This window comes from Ambystoma mexicanum, chromosome 2q, assembly GCF_040938575.1.
Source record: "Ambystoma mexicanum isolate Mex_15411 chromosome 2q, UKY_AmexF1_1, whole genome shotgun sequence".
Taxonomy (NCBI): domain Eukaryota; kingdom Metazoa; phylum Chordata; class Amphibia; order Caudata; family Ambystomatidae; genus Ambystoma; species Ambystoma mexicanum.
This window is the reverse complement of record NC_090924.1, coordinates 959,838,955-959,857,342: the sequence shown is the minus strand read 5'-3', so window position 1 is coordinate 959,857,342 and position 18,388 is coordinate 959,838,955. Positions and strand designations below refer to the sequence as shown.

The window sequence follows — 18,388 nt, the reverse complement described above, 5'->3', positions numbered from 1 at the left end:
TTTGGTGGTAGCATTTTTAGGACTTTTTGTCCATGCAAACATTTGGATGCGGTAAAAACGTACAATACCAAATTAAGATATTGGGCCTCATTACGAGGTTGGCGGTAAGGCAAAAATGATGCCGGTATGGTAATACCGGCATCGTTTACCGCTCCGTTGTATTCCGACCCGCAAACCCGGTAACCCCTAATAGCGGCATAGGCGCGTACACGCGCCCCTTCAGGGAGCAAATACCGGCATGCCGGTAATAGGGGGAAATCCCAACCCACGCAGACATGCAAATACCGGCATCGCGAAGCCGGTAATCACGGGCTGCACGATGCCGGCCATACAGGCATCGCGGACCACCTGCAAACAGCAATCAGGATACAAGGCAACTGCCACAGGTGCACACAATCCCCACAGGTGGAGTCAATGGAGGCTGGCCCAGTATAAAATGAGCACACCCACACACCACACCCCTTCCAACACCAAAATGCTACCACTAGCTGTTGCAATCATGCCACTGGAGGACATGCCCATACTGCTACAACTACAGTAACAACAGCAACAACAACAACAACAACTACAGCAGCAACAACAGGCAGCACAGAGGAGACGCAGGAGGAGAAGGAGGGTGAGACAGGCCCAGCAATTACCACGAGCGCAGGCAGCAGTGCCTCGTAGGCAACCACCAATCCCTCGCACCAGACCCAGCCCTTTCAACCTAACCCCTGAGCAGATCCACACCCTGTACCGGTTGGACCGTGACACCATCACCACCATAGTGGACATGATACAAAACGACATTGCCAGCCTCATTGAAATACGCACTGCCATCCCCCCGCTACTAAAGGTGGTGTCTGTGCTACACTTCCTGGCCACAGGCACCTACTAACACACAGTGGGACAGCTGCATGGCATTTCACAGCCACTATTTTCACGCATGTTGAACCAAGTGCTGGATGCCCTCTTGAAGCACGCAAGCAGCCACATATCCCTACCACAGACTGCCCAGGAGATAGCAGACACCAAAGTAGGCTTCCATGCACTTGCAGGCATGTGGAATAGGTAGTCCCCCATGCCATAGAGGCGGTGTACCGCAATCGCAAGATATACCACTCCATCAATGTGCAAATGGTATGTGACTCCAGCAAGATCATCACACATTGCTGTGCCCGATTTCCTGGATCAACACATGATGCCATGGTACTGCGTAACTCCACGGTACCCCATCACATGGAGTGACATGCTGGACCACGTGCCTGGCTGCTAAACACTCCTGACCTGAACCATTCAAACGGAACATGACACATCACTGGGCCACATATCACAAATAATGCATATCGTTGTCAACAAGTAAGAGGCACAACCAGGCCACCATGGTGATGGCAAGCAATGCATGAATGAACAGGATGGCAACTGTGGCAATGTGGTCAGTGTGACCATGCATAGTGGAGAATGAACAGCATGCATTGGGGGCTAAACATTGTTGCAATAGCACTGCACATCTGCCTCTGCATGCATGATTACACCCTGCATCATCTATTGAAAGCTATCCAGACTACCACACCTCATGACAGTATAGATTGCATCTAGGTAACATCTTTGCATGCGTCCAGGGACTTGTGCATGCCCACACCAAATATTTGCCGCCATGACTGTGCCCCCCGAAGGTGGCAGTTCAGAGTGACACACGCCTATTTGTGTCTGCTTGCAGGTGATGGAAGATATCCCTTGAGGCTGTGGTTACTCACCCCTGTGCGGAACCCGCAGAACAGCCATGAGGAGGAGTACAATCGTGTGCACACTCGTACCCGTGTTGTGGTTGAGCAGACCTTTGGCCTGTTGAAGGCGCGGTTCCGTTGCCTCAGCAGGTCTGGTGGGGCACTCCTATACAGGCCTGAGAAGGTGGCAAAGATCACCATGGCCTGTGTCATGCTGCACAACATGTGCATCCGGAGAAATGTACCACTGCCACCTGACATTGACATGCATGGGCCGGGGGAGGATGGAGACGGAGGCGAAGGAGCCCCCCTGCCAGTACGTGATGGCCATGCTGTATGCCAAGCACTAATCCACAAATACTTCTGAAACGCAGGGACCATGAAAGTCATGTGCCAGTGGCACACTGGCTGCATGTGGACATGCACACTTGTTTTGTTTGAAGTTCGCCACTGTACACCATCACACATTAAATGTACATGCACAAAATGAAGTATGTCCAGCCATTGATTTTCTTGCACACAACGGGTTTATGTTTCAGACACGTAATAATGTAAACATTACCCTCACAACCCCCAGTGAACTCCCTCACCCACCCTACAAACCCCAAAATACCCCAGTGAACTCCCTCACCCACCCTACAAACCCCAAAAAATACCCCAGTGAACTCCCTAACCCACCCTACAAACCCCGAAAATACCCCAGTGAACTCCCTCACCCGCCCTACAAACCCCAAAAATACCCCAGTGAACTCCCTCACCCACCCTATAAACCCCAAATGTCCCCAAATGTACACCGAAGATTGTTCCCTTGACCAAGGTCCATTTGTCCAACGGCATTGTCTGGCCACTCTACTTCTTCGCCTTTTTGGGATCCGGGGGTGGCATGTCCAAGCGCTGTGCACTCCTCCGGGTCATCTGCATGGGGCTTGAGGGGGCTGAGGTCGAAGGGGTCGTAGCAGTGGACGTGTCAGTGGCCGGTCCCATGCCTGCTCCAAGGTGTGGGCGCTGCATTTGAGGCAGGTTGGACATCAGGGCTTGCGTAACTGCCCCCAGACACTCCCTCATGGCAGTTGTGGACACCTCAACGGCAGCAGTGTTAGCAGCGATGGCTGTAGCAATGGCCCTCATGTAGTCCTTCCCATCGGCAATATGTTGCCGCAGTAGGTCTAGCATCGACTCCTGTCGTGCCTCCACCCTCGACAGGCAAGCCTCAAAGGAGTCGTTAGTAGCGGGAGTGCTGGTGGCCGGGGTGGTGGTGGCCGGGGTGGTGGTAGCCAGGGTGGTGGATGGCGCTTGCGTGGGGCCCACGTCCAGGGAACTGTCCTCCTCGAAGGGGCATATGTCGGACTCTCCGAGGTCGGAGTCGTGGAGGCAGGGATCGTCGCTGCTGTCGGCCTCTGTATGGGGGGGTGGTAATGGGGCTTGGGGTGGGTGTGATGGACACGACTGTGTCACCCTCGGTGTCCACATCGGCATCCGCACCGTCCGCGATGGTTGGCGGTGCGGGAACGGAAACACCTCCCACTGTTGTGGGTGGCTGCTGCTGGACTCCATGTGTGTGGCCCACACTGGCTGCAGGTGTTTCCTGCTGGGTTTCTGCCCGGTCTGGCACACTGCCTGTTGGTCTGGGCAGTTTCTCGGGCTGGAGGTTGGGGTGGGGGTGGTGGTTGCCCTTGTCCCTTGCCGTGATGTAGATGCCCTTGCTCCCCTGTCCTGCCTGCCATCTTCCTCATCGGTGTCTGGGGGATAGAAGAGACACAGGTCATCAGTGATGGTGTCACATGGCAGCGATATTCTATAGCGCTGTGATATGTTCATACATTCATGCATCCAATTATTACAGGGGTGTGGCATTTGGTGTTCTGAGGGGGCATGTGGGCAATCAATGCATGGCTGGTGGCATGGCATTGATATGGTGTCTGTGTGGTGAGTTACATGGGCACGGTCGAGTCATGTTGCCCGTGTGTTGGGATTGGGATTGGCACTCAGCATGCATGTTTGTGTGGCAGGGTGTGGCACACATTCCTGACTGGATATGTTGATGTGGGCCTGGGACATGCATTGCCTTGCCTAGTCTTACTTCCATGTCACTTGTGCCACATCATGGTTTACCCTACAGGGATGTGCTGGGTCACTCACCTTCTTCTGAGGAAGATGCGGCACCCATCTCCATCTCTCTGAATCCGTCTATAGACTCGGGATCTATGAATGAACTGGCTTCTCCTCCCATGGAATCAGCTTCGCTGGTGTGTGGCGCCTCGCCTGCCGCCATGGCGGCCCTCCTGTTGACTGCCAGGATGTTCCTCACCCTGAGGCGGAGGTCATCCCACCGCTTGCGACAGTTGCGCACAGTCCGTGGGGTGGTTCCCACAGCCAACACCCTCTGGGCAACCCCCTGCCAGATTTGCTTCTTTTTCATCTGGGCAGAATGCTTCATGTCGTTAGACCTGATGATGTCTGCATGTTGGGCCAGGGTGTCTGCCAGATTATTAAGTTCAGCGTCAGAGAAACGCTGTTTCCGCTTCTGGGGGGTCATCTTCCTGGTTGCCTTGGACATCCTGAGTATTTTCTGGCACAGCACAACACAAATGGACTGGTGGTTGGGGAGGTGGATTGTATTTTTAAAGATGGCCACCGGCCCATTTCCCGTTCCTGCGCAATGATGTAATTTCCGGGTCTGTTACCGCGATGCCGGTATAGGGGGGTTGGAGGGCCTTTAGCGGCATGGCGGTATTGCCATTACCGGCATTGGGGAAAGCGTGCTTGCGCACTCATAATCACCCGCTATTAGCGGGTTCATACGAGCACGGACCCGCTCATTCCGGCATGCCGGTAATGAACCCGTTTTTACCGAGCTACTCGTAATGAGGCCCATTGCCTTGAACTAACGTCAGATAAAGTGCAGAAAATATTGGATGAAATTGAGGGCATAATATGGAGGCGGATTCTCTGTGTCTCTAATGCAGTGCCATTACCCGCATTAAGATATGAACTAGGGGTTTCATCAATATGGGCAAGGGTGCAATGGTGCCTTTTGACATTATATGCGAAGATGATCGCCCCAATACCGATTCCCTGTACCATCTGATGGGTGAAAATGTGAACTTTTCCATGGATCTAACTGACCTTAGGGAAAGATGTGAATCCATCCTTCATGATACTGGCTCAAATTTGGAGACCTTGGTCTACAACCCTTTGAAGGCTAAAAGGGCTTTGATCGATTTTGATTGGATTCAGACAATTGATGCCTTTCATTCATATGCATCTTTGGGTCATCTTGCACATGAACATAAACACAGAGGATTTCCCTCTAATATTCTGCTCCAATTCCCTAATCAGTATTATCGTGGGTTGCTACTTGGGTTATGGTGAAATCTTCTACCTACTAAGGAAATCCAGCTTAGGAGGAAACTAATAATGAAGGATGCAGTTGGTTGTAGGGTTTGCTTGTTGAAACCTGAGTCGTTACGACATTTAGTTTGAGTGTGAATCACTAAAGATATCAAGGTCTACATTTTTGTCGGCCCTGCAGTGAGGAAACGGCATGCAAGCGCTGTCTCAGTATCCAGAATGTTCATTAGAGCCTGGCTTTATCAGGTTTTATAAAAAATCTTAACCTGCAGAAAACCTGATGAGGAAGTTCATACTAAATGTCCGATCGATTCTTTTTGGGGATAAAGGCCTAGGGACTTGGAATCTTAAACTATCCTCCTCTGTATTTGATCAATCAGGGGGGAATGTATAAACAGTTTTATTTGGATTTTGTAATCTTATAATGATATGATGTCCTTTTTATTAACTGTGTTTAGTGGGCATGTTGTTTAAATTCATTTGGATGTTCTCTGTCCTTTTAAGGTGGCTATATTTATGCCTATTTTGCTTTTTTTATTCGTATTGTTTGTGTTATGTATTATTTGTTCCGTTTTACACTATGGGATCTTTTCTCTTTTTTTCTCTTTTTGTGATGGCTTTGTGATTTTACTGTGTTTGTGTTCTTTTTGTTTAATTTCAATTTGTAAAGGTTTAATTTAAACCGAATGCAATAAAAAAGAAATGTAATAATAATGACATTTCCATCAAGTGGTAACAGTAGTGGCCGGATACTGTAATGTGCAATTTTGATCAGCTGCTAAATCTGCACATTTTGCCATATGTTAAAAACCATGAGATCCTACCAGCTCTGCAGGTGCTGAAACATTGACAGTTTTGATGTGCTGGTATCTCTGGCATTTGAAATCGGAAAATGGATTGGATGTCCCACTGCATTTAGGAAGGCAGTCAATCACCTATTTATTTAATTTAATTTATTTAACATTTATAAAGCGCTCACACAGCCCACAGGCATCGAGGCGCTGTTACAGGAATTGTTTGTTTTTCTTAGTTGTGTAATTGTGTTGTTTTTTTGTTTTTTTTGTTTTAGTTACGTATTTATAACGCGCTTAAACACCCAGAGGTTTCTAAGCGCGGACCCGGGGATCGAACCTGTTGTTGCTTCGTGTTGTCTTGCTTCCAAGACGCGCACGCTGCCGCTGAGCTATCCTCCCGGGACCTATATATCTGCCCCCGAATTATCAGCCATACCTACTTCTTAAAAACCTAGCTAACATAGGCTTTTCAGAGGTTCTGGTTTAAGAGTGCCAGAACTCTTAATCACTCAATAATTGAGGGGATATGTTACTAGAAAAATACATTGTACCACCCATCAACAACCTATGAACACATGCATTAAAGTGGTGCTGTAATTCTTCCATTGCTGGGCACGCCACTGAGTCAAAATCATTATCTTTGCTGCAGCATCACTTCTGGTAGCCAGGCATGAAAGCCTGAGTGTAATATTGCTTATATTCATGTGAAAACTGTTCATGAGAAAAATCTGATTACACAATGTCCTCTCCCTATGCCGCCTGATTTCCTGTCATACAATCAGAATGCAATTTATTTTAGCTCTATCCAAAGTGTAAGGGTGTAAAGTGGTACAGGGTTGAGGGTAGTTAAGTCACTCACTAAATTGTCGCAATTCATTCTGTGTGCAGGGTTGCCAACTATCCCCCAGCCATCGGAACTATGGTTGAAATATGAATGGCACTCTTCATTAACCTAAACATTCTGGTGAGCCTTTGGACCAGCATATTGGTAGGTGTTTCACTATCCATCAACTGCTAGCCTTATCCAATGGGCAGATTAAGAGGTTGGACCACAGTAGTACCAGGATGGTTGAGTATTTCTGGTCTGTTTAGCTGAATTCACCCATAACGTTGCAGGCCACAGTTTTGCCTCCTGCGGCTACCATCCGTGTATCTTGTCATTCAAAGGAAGCAGAATAAGAGGTATCATTTTATTCGAAGGTGTTAACAGAAGGCCTAACAAAACCTGGATTTAGCAAAGTAGTGGTTTAAACATTATGCAGGCAACAACATCTCCAGAACGTCTACAGATTAGGGCACTGGCTTTGGTTATCCACTGCAATGTTGGCCTTCATGGACCTTAACACATTCAATGCTAACATCATTGGCATGTTACCGATATGGGAAGTAATTAGTCCTGTTGTGATGAGGCTGCCTTTATGTATTTCACTTCGCATTCCCCCGAATGTTCATGTGACCTTATTAAAAACCTGCCCCACCCCATTATGGCCAGCTTGTGTGATGCAGGATGAACAAGAATATGAGGTGCAAGTCATTTGGAGCTGCAACCAGGTGGAAGTGGTAGGGTCTAGAACAGTGTTGCTGGGAACCAAGCAATCATCTTCATGCCTACTCATATTCCCTCAATGACAAGCCCAAAGTCTGGTATCCAGCTGTTCGATTGGGAGATAGTGCTGTCAGCTTCCACAACAAGGCCAAAACCTGCCTGTGAAGCAACAACACCCAGGCTTAAACCTTGCCCCCTTATAAATGTATCAGAGCCTGGATTAGGTGTCTTGTGGACTGATGTTTCAACGAAATAGCACCCTGCCATGGAACAGCGCCAGACATCTCTGGGGAACCACATTTTCATGCATGCCAAGGGACTCAATCGGTGGAGCCATAATACTTTATTCGGCACCTGAGTGAATTACCTGCATGCAATTCAGAGCATCACAGGAGAAAGAGCTCCCAACAGAGGCCCACCAACCACCAAACCAAAGTAGCTACAGCCTGCAACAACAACCTGTTAATCAGACTCCAGTGATGAACACAACCAGCAACTAAGCCAGATTGTAGAGCATGAAAGGGTGCAATGGAACACAACAGTCCCACCGGCAACAAGAGACATACCACACCTGTGGAACCCTTGGCTCCTCAGAAAAGTGACACTGAGTAAAATTGATAGTGACAAGGCCGGATTACATCTGCCTGCCAAGTATACTTAAAGCACAAAGTGTGATGGAAATTGTGCTGTCAATGTTGTATCATGCAAGATGAGGCACCCACGCGGCATGTAGAAATCTCTACGTGATGGTAATAAGAAGAATTAAGTGTGCATGCTTGGCAAAAACACAATAATGCTGATTCTGCTCTAAGGACCACAAAATATATTAGAAAAACCTTTCTACAGGTGACAATAAATCTCCAAATTATCAGTAACCTCCATCAAAACTCATACATTTTGCACAACATATCCATGGATAACAAAGATAGGATGCTTTAGTGGGGCACGTGAATAGACAGGGGTATCGTTGAACAGTGTCAGCTAATCAAGAACAATTGCAGTTTTACTGAAATCGGTCACAAATTTAAGTTTCCCTTGAATAAACAGTAGTGCTATCTCATGCTGAAATGGGTGCTGAACCAAACAATAGATAATTACAAAAGGAATTTTGTTGAGCTGTTGAAATTAAAACCACTGTTCAGCGTTACTGTTACTAGAGGGCCCACTTATAAAGCATCTGGTATATACAATTATATAATATATTATATATAATTCATTAACATAAGCATATCTTTGACAAGAACAATAGAGGCTGGGAACAAGAACTCAAGATAACACTGAAGAATATGGCCAGGGAAATCATGCTGACGTATAATGCATCAGTCCAAATATGCACCCTGTGTACGCCTAACAATATTGCCAAGCACATATTGGTCTCTCTATACAATGTACTCTGCCACTCTCTCCATTTGACCCTTGATGTTAGATGCTGAAGTTGCAAGGAACAATAAGCTAACTTCTCCCACAGGATGTTAACACATAAATACCTGAAATATAGGTAATTTGGTTGATTGAAGGTAAATCCCTTGGATTCATGAATGCAAATCCTAAAACGTAGTAATTTATTATGAGTTTGTCACGTGCGCCCTTCAGTGGAACTATCAAACTATCCCACTACTAATTTAACCGTTCATGTAAAAATACTGAAAGTAATCTTTTGCCAAATACTCAATATTAATCATTTGATTTGATTCTCTCTATTTGCAAGAATACAAAATATTTTCAAAAATCTTAAAAATTATAGCATTTCATGTTTCCAAAGTATTCATTGCTGATTAAAGAAGGCAACACGTTTCATTCTTAACAGAGAAACACATCTATGTGTGCTTCTTTCTGCCTGTCTATTGCTGCCAAAAGGTGTTTTTAATGGCTTTAAACTATAATCCTGAGCATAACAAACTAATTCCTGCTGACCGTGACAGGTTAATTCATTCGTCATTGAAATTTTGAAAATGAATTACAAAAACAAGAGACTTTACAATATGTTGGTGGTCTTTATGTCCTAAATTGGTCGAGATCACTAATTATTTCAAGCTTCCTGTAAATGTAGGTACCATTGATATAATAATGAACCATGTTCCCATAAGTGGTTATTTCTTTTTTCCTAATGGGGATTTCCCAGTAGGCCCTTGAGAGTTTGCTGGAACCTTCTACTCTGTTCTGCTATGGTACTCTTCATTCTTCGATTCTTAGTCTTAGGTTTAAGGAGTTCCTGTAACCTTCTTATCTGGGATTCTACTGTCCTCAAATTGGATAGTGGGGAAACAGAATTCTGTTTCACTTTGAGTTCTCGCAGGGGTGAGAACTACAGTGGTCTTTTGATCAGTCTCCATCACCTCCCTCTCACAATTTCCTGACTCCTGCCGCCCTCACTACCTTATTACTTCTGCTTCGATCCTGCTCTTCGTAACCGCAAATCAAGGTTTTCATCAGGTTATCACCCATTGCCCCTTCCTTGGTTCAAGCCTGTCCTCTAGAACCTTCCACATCTGTCTGTCTACGTTATCCTTCTCCTTTTTTTGATTTTCTTTGACCACCTTTGGAGGTTCATCTGTCATCTACTCCAAGTATCTCTCAATCTCATCACTAGTTTCCTCTAACACCGCCTCCAAATCTCATTCCACCTCCTCCTGATGTTCTTCTACCACCACCTTTAGGTTTTCATCCACCACTTCATGATTTCCATCTGCCACCTCCTCCTAACTTATCACCCCCTCTACTCTCTAACCTCCTCCTCCACACTTCTTCCTCGCTCTCCAACAATCTCAAAGCCTGTGCTGCTAGCTCCTGTTCCAACTATCCACACTGCTTGTCTGGGATTTGTTTTTTTCATAGGCCTGTGAGCACTCCTCTGGCCCTGGGCATTTGGTGAGAATCTGCACCTGTCATCGTCAAAGTAAATGGGAGAGGGGCAGTGATTGGATGTCTGCCACTGTTCCACCTGTGCTTGGTTTCTGCAGTTGGGGTTGAACCAAAAATTTAAAAGGCTAATACGCCATCGAAAAAGTTACCTTCCTTTCGGGTGGTTCATGGTTGCCCTGAAGACATGGTTCATGATACAGAATCTTGTTTGATAAGGGTAAGGGCCTCATTACATGGACAGCGGTAAGGGTTAACGGTCACCGTTAATGGTACCGGTGACCGTTAACCCTTACCGCCTTACTACAAGGTCCCTTTGTGGGTTGGAGAATTTAACGCCTGCTTTTTGCAGGCGTTAAAAACCAACCCGCAAAGGGACCAGGGAGCTAATTACGGTACCGCAATTTGCGGTGCCATAATTAGCACCTTCCCCATTCCCATTATGCCCTATGGGGCAAACATTGGAATGGGGAAGGGCAATGGGGGAAGGGGGAATTACCGCCCCACCAACCTTGGAATAGGGCGGTAATTCCCCTTTCCACCAAGGCGGTGCCGGTATTTTACCGGCATGGACCAAGGTGCTAATAGCACCTTGGTCCACCGCCGTCCGTGTAATGAGGCCCTAAGTGTAGGAAAAGCATGTTTGTATTCCAAGCGGGTTCCCTGCATGAGTGCTGAGGGATCACTCTACAGGGAGACACACAGTGTGAATGTGTGCAGTGGGCCGACAAAGCATCTCATGCCATTTCGAGCCACATTGTAGATTTCAGTATGCCTGTGATGCTCATTTGAGGCCCAGATGTCTGTGCCTGAGAAGATGGATTTGCACAATACATGTTTTCCTGAACTCTCATAATTAGGGGAAGTGTCAGCAAATGATTTGGCTCCCAGACTGTGTGCGCAATGCTACAGCTGGAGGATAGTGGTATTATATGATGATCTTTATTAATTTTCTTCAATGCCATCAAAGCCATGGTCACTCTTAAAGAGACATAGTGTTCCTGCGTGTTTCTGTGATGATCCCCTGCCATGTTGAAAAACATTGACTCCCTTGCTACTGGTTTTCATTTACTCACAACGTTCACTGCTCTTATAGGGAGAGTTTTTAGACTGTTCACATACCCAGGACTAAATAAAACATTTTTATATTCTGGGAACAGGGAGAGGATTGTATTACTGATTCCCTGTAGTTCTGGAACCCAAGTGTTTGGGGTGGTTGCCCTTAAATGGACAGTACCTCTTAATGGGACACGAGTTTCCAAAGAGCTGCAGCCTTTAGAGGACCTTGTGGTTCTGTTGTGAGAAAGGTCTCACTGAGGGTAATGTTACCGTTTAGCTATGGTCACAACACAAGAAAATTGGCATGGAAGCTGCCTGGGATTGCCCAATGACACGGACTAAGTGGAGGAGAGGTGAAGATCCTCCCCATACCACCTACAGGCCCATCATGCACTAAATCGGGGGCCCCACATTCACCCCACTAGAAATTCCCAGAGTCAGAAAGGGACTTCAACACAGCGTTAACCATCATCCTGATTTCTGTTACACAGTGGTACCACTCTTGGTTAGTGATCCTGATGACCTTCAGTAAGAAGAAGCAATCTTGCAGTAAAATTCACTTCTCCTATTACTAAGTCTCACCAATTACTTTAACAACCAGAAATTATGCTGTGCTATATTGATGCTAGCCACAATAATAAGTCAGTGGTCAGATAAAGCAGGTTGGAGGGATATTATAAGTGTTCACAACTTACATCTCATAACTAGATTTGTGCACATTCATTTCAATCCAGGATTGGATTGTTGATACAACTGTCGGCTAAAATAGCCCAAAAAGTGGAATTTAAATTAAACTAATTTGTAATACTTCTAAGGGACTATGTCAAACACTGGATGGCACTTCCAGGGTGGCCGATCTAAATCAATAACTTTATTTATAGATCAGCTGTTCTATGTATATCCAAACATCTTTACAAGTTGTGTGAAAACACTTCACACTGGTCATGTTCTCCCAACATCCAGAGGCACTCATACACACACACGCACACACGTCAAATGAGCAGACAGAGAGGCAGCTAAATAAGCAGCAAGCTACACAAACAGAAGATAGTGATATAAATTGACAAGCAGAGAACATCAGGAGTACAAAACACATTTGTATATTTACCTGCAAAAAGTATGTAACAAAGGAAACACCACCCAGTGCAACAAACAAGATAGAGTACATGTCAGCATCACTTCTTACTTTTTCCTTGTTCTCATTTGAAAATATCTACAAAAAATTGAGAACAATGTTTTATAAATACATTTGTTATTACTAGGATGCCAGAAGAAAATAAGGTACATAAGCAGCACATTATATTTGTTATATCGACATATAGATGACTGTAAATGATTGTATACCAAATAATAGGAAAACACACTTTAATAGAAATGTATAACTCTGAATAACAAAATCATTCTGTACACTAATTAAAACATTTGCAGATCTTTACTGACTTACATGCTGGACATATGTTTTGTCACTTCTGTGACAGGGATCAATCTATCAGCAAACTCTGATACAAGTTCAAAGTCATTTATTAGGAACCTTCTGCAGTGTGGGGGTCAACATAATGAATGTGGTAGGAAAAAGTGCAACTGAAGTATCATGATTAGGAGATAGCTTTGACTAACAAGATAGTGGTAGGATACTTATTGCTTCTCTCCATCTCCATGAGGTTCCTGGGTTTCCCTTCTTGGGAAAAGGTTGCAATAAACATCTTATAACAACATCTAGAATTCAGAATTGAGTGGAGCTGGCAGCTATTTAGCTCCTACTTGTAGCCCAGAAGAGCCTGGTTGGCTTGACACCAAACCTCTATCAGAAGATACTTTTGGATCGAAAGGCCAACTGATGCCAAACAAACACGCCTACATGGCTAGAACTCTGTGCATTTGAGGTAATATATAAATATACATTAAGACACATCTATACAACATTTATATTTTAAAGGTTAGTAAATAATGGACAAAATGATATGTTTCCATCTTATGTTTAATTTAGAATGACAGAATGCTATGTACTAGCTCCTCACTCCCTAGTGGGAGCTCCTGGCCACTGGTTAATGGTGCATACCCTGGAACTGCTTTTCGTTCCTGCTTTTCCGATCTTAATTTCGACCGCTGAATATCTAGAGGTTTTCCAGGGTCCAGAACGTTCCTTTTCCAGCTTCTTTAGCAGGTTTAGGTAAGCATTGACTTCAAAGGGATGTCTCCCCTTTCTTTCTACACCTTTTCTGTGACTTGGCCTTACTGGTCAGGTGTCTGTTGTCTTTCTCCAGGATTCACACTGTCTGCTCCTTGAGACAGTCAGTCTCAGTGAAATCATCAGAGTTCTGTATCGGGGAATATGGGGCCTGGGTAATGAGCGTGGTACCTCATCACAATGTCCTGGATGTGGACCAAGGGTGCTTGGCTAGATAGGAAAGTGTCCAACTACTCTGCTGAGAGTTCTTCTCCCAAAGATTGAAGCCATTAGTCTTGGCATGTTACTCCCTCTGCAATCCTTTCTTCTCAGCTCCTGTGTTCTTATATACCTTCTTTCATTGTCTACCAGCCTAGCTTCCTCTGTTCGCATTTCTCTGTTCGAGCGGTCAATCTCCCCAATTAACTTTTGGCCTCTCCCTTCCACTTTCCTCCTATGGTAACTATCTCTGATCTATATTCTCTTCTTTCCAGTCACACTCTCTTCATCACCTTCATCCCGTTGGGCAACATTGCTTTCCCAATCTATAATTTCAGAATCTCTTCCCTCTCCCATCTTCCTTCACCACTCTGGGTACTACTCACACAATCTCACCTTTTTTTTTAACCTTTGGGCCCTACTGTAATTTCTCTTCAAATCTCCCTTCCTAGCCCACCTTTGCGCCCCTTTGGGCATCACCGTTACTAGCATTTAAATACCTCTTCGATAGCAAACCTTTTTTGTTCCTCTGAGCATCACTATTTACTTTTCTATTCTGAGACTTATTTACCTCTGTTTTATTCACCTTCTTTACCTCGTTGAACACAGACTTCATTCCTTTGAGCATCACCCTCCTTCCAACTATTTTCACATTCTACTTCACCTATTTGGGCACCATCCACCTGCACTCAACTTCCACATTCTGCGATTTATAGGTCATTCCCTGTTGCTTCTCTGGGCACTTCCACCCACCCCCCTCTACTTTCCAGCTCAGTGATCTATAGAACCCGATCACCTTCTCCGCTCCTCGTCACCACTTTCTTTCTAAATAATGTGAGCCTCTTTGCCCACTACTCTCCCACTCCTTTAATTTTGTTTCATCTCTCTTGACTCTCGGGGGTATGGTCTTGAGGATCTGACCTCCAACTCCCAGGTTCTCGTTTTGCAAAGCCTAGTGGATCTCTCCTCAAGTCTCCATGATCTTGCTCAGTCGCTGTTTTCTATCCACCAACCTTCCCAAAACAATCTCCTAGCTCCACTCTCCGGTCTCCAGCTTTTTCTCCAATCACTGTGTGTGAAACAAATGTTTGTGTGTCTTCGGATTGAAACATTTGTTCACCAACGAGTAAAATCGAGCCTCTGGAAAAAAATTATCTGAGCCTTTGAAGGGTGGTTTGCTCTATTAGAGGGCTCAGAGTTAAGAGCCTGTGTTTGATGGGCTTTTTGTTGCAAAGCGTAATGTTAGCTGGCCCATATGACTGTATTTGCACTTGTGAGGTTGGATTCTGCTTTCTTATAGGGATAGTAGCTACAGATTCACCAGCTTCAGTGCAAAATAAAGCACTGTGTTTTAAGGTTGGATAGAGCCCGATTTCCATTATCCCATAGGTGGTTTGCTTCCCTGGTGTAAGGGCAATGCCCCTTAAGACCCCAGCCTTAATTTGTGCCAAGTGACTGTCCCCTGCCCTGTAATAGAGACTCAGAAAGGGCAAACTGGGAATCCTTCCCATACAATTTCTGGGCTCATTGTTCACTAGCTTGGGGAAGCACACGGCTCCCAGGTGTACCACACTAGATATCTTTGTGGTAATAGATTGACTGGAGAATGCTTTGATTGAGAGAACTCCACTAAGTCTCCATGACTCCACTCCCACTCAAATACATTCAAGCATACTTCAGTGATTGGGATTTCAGAATCAAGCAACAATAAATCATGCACAAGGATTTTTTGGGCATTTGTACATATAACATGTACAACCTATGCTTTTGGAAAGAATGCTTGAATAACTAACACATCGATCTGCAGCATGGACAATATTGATTCTCTGTCACTGGCCAATCACCTACACATCCCTTTGGTATACACACACGATCTACACTTACCACAGACTGCAAAACAATACACACTGATTATTGATTATAAATAATCATTGTGCGTGTGTGCATTCCTGACATTCCTCCAATGGGCAACTGTTTATGCTAGTTTGTTGTCAGAATTGGTTAAAAGGAATGAATATATGTATATATATATATATATATATATACATATGTATATATATATATATATAGTAACCTCCCCTTGCCAGTACGCTCTTCATGTCTTTAGCAGTAGCAGGCTGATTTTGCGACTGTCTCCTCTTCATGGCCATCCCTCCAGGGGCTGTGCCACACTTGAAGGTATACAATGACAGCTGGATCTTTCCATCCAGCTATGCAGACCTGGCCTCCATATAGACTGCAGCTGGGGGTGCCTTGAGATCAACTAACATCATAAGATTTGCTAACCCATTAAGGCAGGCTCTGTCCTGCAATGACACTAACCATGCTAAGCTACCTGTTTGTAAAAAGGGAGGACCTCTACTGAGCACGGCCAGAATCTTTAATTTATCATGCTTGCACAACTACCTACATGTGATCACTAATTTGCACTAACTGCTACCGTATAGCCTTCATGCAGGTGCAGGGAAGAAATGGAAACCCCCAGACAGATAATATATTGTGCTCTCCCAACTATTAGACAATGCAATTGAATAAAAACTGACCATTCCATGATGGAAGCTATAATTGTATTTCCTTTTATTCGCAGAACACATACCAATACTTAAGTCACTAGTAAATACACATTAGGTTTCATTTATCTTTTTTTCACTTAGGTTTTAACTTGCACTATTACCAAAAGAGGTTTCACAGTGCTCTAACCGTCAGTAAAGAGAAGCAGGCACAGCAAGGAGATGAAGACAAGGCCTTACATTTCCAATAAATGAGTTTTCCACTTTTTGTGAAATAATAGATGATTGCCAATTTTGTAAAGTTCTTGCGGTAGGTGATTCAAGAGCTTAGCCGTCAACACTGTGCAGGATCGTCCAAGTGATCTTGATCATTTGGCATGAGGAATGAACACGAGGTTAGAGGTGGATGCCAGTGACAACCGGGTTAACATCTGCTATTTGTATCTATGCTTGATATAGTAGGGGGCAGATCCATATAAACCTTTATGTGCTACTGTCAAGAGTTTGAATGAGATTCTACTATTGACAGGTAACCAATATAGCTTAGACGGATGGGGGTAATGTCAGCATATCTCAAAGTTCTAGTAACTGTTCTGGCTAATGTGTTCTGCAACAGGTAACCTTTCCTCAGCAAACATTACCTTTAATATCTTTACCTCATACTTTATCAGGCTACAGGCACTCCTACTTCCATAGCGGACTACCCTGCCTCTACATCTTCCTTCCCTGTGTCTCCTCCCCTCTCTTTTCTCACCTCATCCAGGTAGACCAGATCCTTCCCACCCTCAATTCAAGGCCCATGACCTCTAGTACAGTGCATTCACATAGTTCAAGCCATCTGTCACAGCCAGGCCTTCACAGCCATGAACTACAAAGCCTCCCCAGGCTTGGTCCCAGCAACTCTGTCTTAATGCTGCCCCAGAGATGGAACCAATGCCGGTGAGTGCCCTTGATTATATCAGTGAGATATATGAAAATGACATTAGTTTTTGTTACCTGAGCTACTATGATATATATGATATGATATGATATGATATGGTATTTACAACGCGTCTATACACAAGTGTTTCAAGGCGTGAAGTGGCAACGGAGGGGGACAGAGGGAGGACAAAGACAATGATCTTACTAGGCCAAGGGACAATGAGATTGTGCAAGTGCGGGGGAAAGGGGAGGGGAAAAGTGCAGGGGTGGGGGAGGAAGGGCAAGTGCCAGTGCGGGATAAAAAAAACAACAGGTAGTGCAGCCAGCAGGTGGCAAGTGCAAGGGTTAAGTGCAGACAGCGGGTGTTCAATAAGTGCAGGTAAGGGGACTGTAGGGTTGCAGATACAGACCCAAGTGCAAGGGTTACCAGGAGGCAGTGCGGGTGTGCAACTGGCAGGCAGAGACCTGGGCTCGAATTCAGAGGGTAGCCAGGTGACCAGTGCAGTATCAGACAAGAGATCAGAAAGGGAGAGGAAGAGAGAAGGCAGAAGCAAAGAGGAAGATCTTGAGGTGCTCCGGAACCGGAGATGGTTCTGCTCAAGTTTCAAAGAGGCAGAGAGGCTCTTCCAGAGGGAGGCCCCAGCCGAGGAGATAGTTCTGCCCCCAACTCTCTGCTTGGAGAAGCTTCTGAACCTCAGAGAGTTGGAGGTTGATGAGCGGACAGCTCGAGAAGGAAGATGTTTTGGAAGAGGAAGTTGGAGGTAGAGCGGTCCCAGGTCACAGAAACCCTTGTGGACAATGCAGAGGGTCTTGAAGTTGATCCTTGCAGCCACGGGGAGCCAGTGAAGAGATTTCACAGCTGGAGCAATACGATTCCTGGGCTTGCGGCCAATGACAAGTCTCGCAGTCCTGTTCTGGATAAGTTGAAAAGGTTGAAGGGTAGAGGCAGGAAGATTTAGAGAGAGGTTATTGCAATAGTCCAGCCTGGGGAGGAACAGTGTTCTGGAGAAAGTGAGAAAAGGAAGAATACCTCTGAGGAGGTGCAGCTGATAGTTTGACTTCTTAGAGATGCAGGAGAAAAGAAGAGGGTGGAGTCGAAGATGCCACCAAGGTTCTTAGTCACACAGGAAGGAGCAGGAAGAGGGCCCAGAGTGGGCAGCGAGAGAGAGGAAAGGAGGGAGAGGGTGTCCCGATGAGGAGGATCTCAGTCTTACTGGCATTAAGGCAGCGATCATTGGCGGCACACCATTCCTGAA

At 45.3% G+C, this 18,388-nt stretch overlaps 1 protein-coding gene across 2 annotated transcripts in view; it reads right to left on the bottom strand.

The window, feature by feature from the left end:
• Positions 1-18,388, bottom strand: part of LOC138569869 (ATP-binding cassette sub-family B member 5-like) — a 1,230,756-nt gene that overhangs the window by 323,611 nt on the left and 888,757 nt on the right. For both annotated transcript variants that reach the window (XM_069648261.1, XM_069648260.1), the window contains one exon: positions 12,424-12,528. In XM_069648261.1, coding sequence (XP_069504362.1) covers positions 12,424-12,528 — 105 coding nt within the window. The remainder of the gene's footprint in view (positions 1-12,423; positions 12,529-18,388) is intronic.